The following is a 6,000-nucleotide window of genomic DNA, read 5'->3' as shown; positions in this document are numbered from 1 at the left end:
CATTGGGGAAAGCAAAGCTTGGAACTGGCAGAGAAAAAAAAAAGTCTCTACTGACCAGGATGAAAGTCAAATCAACCAAATGTAACGCAACAACAAGGATGACATCAAGTTGCCCACAAACAGAATGGCAAATAGGAGCCGGGGTGAAGTGCTTCAAAACCCTTCATCAGGAAGAAGCTAAGAAAAAGCCAAGCTGAAGTTGGATGCAGACCTGGAGAGACCTACTTTGAACGCGCCAGTGTTTCACCCACTGCGAAATTAAGGGAGGGTGATGAGAGTGTGATTCTGTTCGGTCGGAATCCAGTCTTTTTGAAGGATCCTGGAAGAAAATCTGCTTCTGTCTGACCCCGAAGTGTAACATTTAAAGGCATTCACATCACTGTGAGATCATCTGTTTGATACACTATGTATCAAGTGCTGTGAGATGCTCAGAGCAGTGGCCTAAGGTGTTAAATGAACTTGCATTTGTATAATTTTAAAGGCAACGTAAATTTATTTTCCATTAAAACTGACAAATTCCAAGTTCTTTAACCAAATCAGACGAGAAACGTCGCCTTGATATTATGTAAAAACCTCATATCGCATATGTAATTGTTTTCAAAATGATGAATCAATCATTTATCATTTCAATTCAATTTCATTAAAAACTGGCAGGAAACTTCTTCAGTAACAACCTCAAGCAATTTTGTTACGTAATGCATGTTCATCATTTATAAACCATACAATTATATGAACAAGCATTAGAATCACTTGAAAATAAATACCTATTAAAATGAATATGAATATTGATAAATATTGATGATATGCTTATTGATAGTATTCTCATTATAATGTATTTTCGGCAGTCTCGTATTAAATAATTGAATATGTATTATTTTTTAGAGCACTTTAAGTAATTTTCAACTCTTTACAACGGTACTTACAAAGTATGAGAAATGAGTGATAGGGTGTTAAAATGTTAATTTGACCTTGTGCTGTGAGCTTCAGATATTTACTGATATTGAGGTATCAATTATATATTTGTGAGAATGGTCCAGCAGCAAAGGAAGTAAGCAGAATTCATTGGAGCATATTGGTCCTGGTTTCAGGGTGTGTGTGTGTGTGTGTGTGTGTGTGTGTGTGTGTGTGTGTGTGTGTGTGTGTGTGTGTGTGTGTGTGTGTGTGTGTGTGTGTGTGTGTTTGTTTGCCAAGCTAAAAGGCAGTGTTTGGTCAATACACGATTGCACTTTTTGGTAATAATAAGACACTAATGTCAGTTATGATGGATAAGCCTTAAGAGAGTATAGTCCTAAAAACCTCACTGAGCTTTGGATGACCTGCCAGTCTAGCAACTTATTTCAAGGCTCCGGCCTCTTGGGAGCTTCAGGCGGCATTTTAAATTAGTGCTGAAATTACACACCAGATTCTAGAGGCAGTGAAAGTGCATGACAAGTCTCAGAGAAAAAGAATATTACAGATATTTAATTTTTCATAATAGAGGTTTTGAGGCGTTAAAAAAATGTCAAATACACTTTTATAAGTATTTGTAGACGACGTTCCGTTTTTAAGTTTTTTTTAACTCCATGATTTACATTTTTAGAAATAGGTCTAAAGTCCCATATTAGAAGATCACAATTTTATAGTGTCAGGACAGCACAACTTGGGGAAGAAATCTTGACGCCACAACATTTGGGATCGGACTTTTAATTAGACTTCAATTCACATAAATAACATTGGTTCGTATATACCTTTTTTGTAGAATATACAGCTGTATATAATATATATTTTCCCCAAAGATTTACATTCCTCTCTTGCTAAAATTATTTCTGTGTTATCTACAGAAAGTCTTGCATCAATGCAATTCTGAACTTTTTGTGCTGTTCACCAAAGTCCAAATGTTGAAAGGAGAAGAGTATAGTTCTTGAGTTGTAAAAAATAATTTCCAAAGATACACAAACGGAAAAGCAAAAAGGAGAATCTATTTCATTGCTTCTAAGGTCTTACACTGCACTACAAGGAGATGGTAGCTACTGAAAATCATTCACTGTATATATTTTACTTGTTTGACTTGTGACATGAAGAAAGAAATAGCACTGCAAACTATCCAATATGCATGGGCATGAACATTTTTGGTCAAGTGTTGTTTTTTTTTTTTGTTGCAAAAAAACAAAACAAAAAAAAAACAAACCAGTAAAAAAACAAGCCAAAAATAAAGAAAAAAAAAAATGAGATAACCAAGTCCATTGTAAAAAGTAAGCAAGAGTTATGAACCTGGAGCAAGGTCAGGTAATCATGCAATGACCCAGCCAGGCACACTTGCACAGATGAGTTGCGATTGTCAGTCCAGATCATAAATCAACACATGGAGAGCTCCGGCCTGTGACTGACATGATTCAGCAAGATGAGTGGATCTTGGAAGGCAGGTAACGTGAACTAATCGCATCCCTTCCAATTTTCCACATAGTGCTGCTTCTGTAGAATATCTCAATTTTTATTACCACAATCTAATAATACAGATGCACAAATTGAACTGTGTTGATTGATATGTGAGATTTTCAAAAATAAAATCAATTTCCCCAGCAAAGAGCTTCAAAATGCTGGCTCTTTTACTTTGACTCAAATATTAGTGATTGATAATTTATGGTACAACGTGGCTGATGAGCAATATGATAACAAGATGGAATAAAAATAATGTGTAATCCTCTCCTGTATAATTTTACCACAATCCCCCCTCATCTATTGGATGCTACAGAAATGCATGTCTTCTTAAACTATGACACGTTTGATTGTCAGAATCAGCGATATTACCTCTCCGAGAAACTGCCTCCCACTTTATCTTCTACCCAGTCCCATAATCATTTGAATAGTGTCAGTTGACAAGAAATGAGTGTAACATCAAGTGTGTTGTGATCAGATGTAAAATGATTTGAATAACTTTTTGGCGCTACCTAAGTTTTTTGGTGGACCAATGTGGGACCCGACGATGTATCATGCATTTATCGCATCGAGGCCAACATAAATGAAACATGATGTATATGTTTAACATATTAAATAGGAAAACACAATCATGCCATGACATCGTGACAGACAGTAAGTTAAAGTGTCGACTCTTTCCTTCCCTGAATAGTCAAGAACATATATATGTATATATCTATATATATCTATATATAGATATATTTAAACAGCCACTTATCTGTTATTATTTATTCTTGATAAAAATACAAAAAGCTTATCATTTCATACTCTTTTGTTCAACAAAATCATTGTTACATTATGACATGGATGGAAGAGCAGTTGGGAGGGAGAGCAACCGGTTGTGCTCAAAGCAAAGTGAAAATATTTTTTTTTCCAAGGGGTGAGCACAACCAGTAGTGGCACGATTCGACTTGCCACTTACCCTTCCAGTGATTTCTTCAATACTAATAGAGGGGAAATAGCAATAATTGAAAAAAGTGCTTCATGAATATTTTGAGATTAATAATACATAAAACATCTTCTTTTGTCATAAATAACATTTTAGTCTACTATTATTTGATAAACCTCTTATTATACAAGTTGAGTAGTCAGGTGATGCAAATCTACCTGCCATGATCTTGTTAATATCTGGGAGTAAGAAGCATTTCCAGAAGCCGGGACCCGCAGATCATGGAAAAGACTTGTAAGTGAAAGCTATTGAGGGTACAGCACATGAACAGTAAATTTAGATAGGCAATGAAGTGCACTGTTCGGTGGACAGAATCTTACTAAGCATGTATTATCCTCTCCAGGATGCAGGTATCCTACTCATGCCATCCTAGTACATCTGTAGTTTACTCCAAATTCTCATTAAATTCGGCATTATATTGCGATCCTTTGCCATGTTATGCAAACTAGGTGTGGTGAAAATGTAAGTTTGCAGTCACATGAAAATGTATTTAGAATTGGACACAATCACTGCATGGATTTACAACCAAGATTTTGGTTTGCCACTTTTGGTGCTTGCATTTAACACAGATAAGTTTTGAATTAGTCTCGCCATTCATGTGTTGTACATTGAAACTGTTGAGTAGCTTGTGGGAGAATTCCTCCTTAGTCTGCAGCTTTTAAGTCAAATCAAGACCGTATTAGTCAAAAATGTATTTTGAATGACCGGGAAAGCTATTACTTCAGCCCTGTCATCATCATAGACTCCAGAGTTTAATTTAAATTATGGGTATAACAATATTAGCAGTCAAGAGACCTTGTTCCCATTCACTAATGAATTAGCAAAACATCAGTTGGCTAACACTATTAGGACTTTCATTTTCCAGACTGGGTGTGCATACATTTCAGAATGTTTCCGATTCATAAGAGTCCACTCTTAATGCAAAGACTACAGCAGAGCTGAGTCACTCTCAATGTCTTTCAGCACTTGACCAATCTTCGCTAAGACTGAGCGAACACTTCTCGTCATCCATGAGCATTTTTCAGTGGCAGGTTTTCATCCCTGTCAAGTACGGAGAATCTTGTCGGCAAAGGCCCATCTGCTGCTGCTGCTGCTGCTGATGATGATCTTGATGATCGAGGGACATGCCTTCAACAAAATCTGGGACAGGTAGCCCTGAGAGTATCATGACTGACTTATTCCAGATCATGAAAGTGGGTACGACTGGCAGTAGAAAGGAGACTTCAAAGGTGTGAATGTGCTGAGAGTTCATTGCATCGTAGAAGGAAAGTGAATTGTTGTCGTAGTCCAGCAGGACACCCAGCCGCCTCAGCTGCAGGCTTGCCTCCACCAGCATCTCCTTGCCATCGTGCCGCACCATAAAGTTGTTGTTGCAGCGTGAGAATACCCATGAGGATGAGTTCTTGCCACTCCATTCGTTTTTTGGGGCAGATTTGTAAGCCACGCCGATAGCATACCTGCAGGGAAGGAAAATTTGGGGGATATGAAACTAGTATTGTTCTTAATTTGCTTAGTCAAGCTAACTCATGCTGAGGACACACAAGATAGGCATCAGCCCTTTGGGTCTTTCCTGTGTGAAGAAGACTACTTCGGAGCCAATTAGTGAAAAGAATATAATTAGGATAAGAGTAGACATTGTGTGTAGTTAATGTGTGTCTATTGTGTTCTTGTGTGTGTGGGTTTGCAAAACAACCTAGATTTAAACTCCCAGAAGAAAGATATTTCGGCGCACCAAGCTTCCTCATAGACTTATAAGGCAAACACACATTTGAGGCTGCGTTTGTGTGTTTCTCACCATGTAGATGCCCCCAGAAGCACCTCCCAGTAGTGGCACCCACTGTCAATGAACACATTACCAGCAGCACCATAGGAACCTGTACCGCTGAAACGCTCTGGGGTGTGGCTCTTCTTTAGCGAGCTCTCATCTTTTTCCATGGTAAGACAGTCATTGGACAAGCGCAGCTTCTTGTGAGCGGTTTTAGGATCCAACTTGAAGGGTTGACCTGCAGGAAAAGAGAGATTATATGTTTCAGATGACATCTGAGATGTCATTGTGGTACAGACAGAATATAAAAATGTAGCTGGCACACCTAAAAGCTGGCTCTCACACGCACACACATGTATTTAGGACGTCAATCTTTCTATCATAGGCTTTCATTGTCAACATCCATTTGTCAGAGGGAATGACAATCAAGATGCAATAACTTTAAAGAAAAATAAGAACATCTTATGCATGAAGTTCATATGCAAAGACACACACACAAAAAAAAAAAATCTGTGTCAATTGAAGTTCAGGTCAAGGCCAGTGTATGAAAACAGGGGTTATGGTGAAAAAAAGACCTGCCCGAAAAAAACCCATAAATATGCAAGAAATAACACTTTTCTCATTTGATATACGGCTTGACTACATTAGCCCCTTGTATTATTGTATTGTGTAAAATGCCCGTTTGTCTCGTCGTCATTGGCATCCATATTAGTACTCAAACTAATCATTGACAGGGAAGAGGAAGCATTTAGCACACGTTTTTTTGAAATCTATAATCTCTGGTTCTTTTCATGATCTATGTGACTAAAATCCTGAATAAATACATGAGATT

General features: G+C 37.6%; 1 protein-coding gene across 5 annotated transcripts in view; it reads right to left on the bottom strand.

The window, feature by feature from the left end:
* Window positions 1-1,667: 1,667 nt before the first annotated feature.
* Window positions 1,668-6,000, bottom strand: part of mid2 (midline 2) — a 144,592-nt gene continuing 140,259 nt past the window's right edge. For all 5 annotated transcript variants that reach the window (XM_086158489.1, XM_086158492.1, XM_086158491.1 and 2 more), the window contains 2 exons: window positions 5,199-5,406; window positions 1,668-4,860 (listed from right to left, as the gene is read on the bottom strand). In XM_086158489.1, the coding sequence (XP_086014615.1) occupies window positions 4,425-4,860; window positions 5,199-5,406 (644 nt within the window). In that variant the 3' untranslated portion in view covers window positions 1,668-4,424. The remainder of the gene's footprint in view (window positions 4,861-5,198; window positions 5,407-6,000) is intronic.

Source organism: Fistularia commersonii, chromosome 13, assembly GCF_037954325.1.
Source record: "Fistularia commersonii isolate RoL2024-O1a breed Wild chromosome 13, RoL_Fcom_v1.0, whole genome shotgun sequence".
NCBI lineage: Eukaryota > Metazoa > Chordata > Actinopteri > Syngnathiformes > Fistulariidae > Fistularia > Fistularia commersonii.
This window is presented reverse-complemented; position numbering and strand designations above follow the sequence as displayed.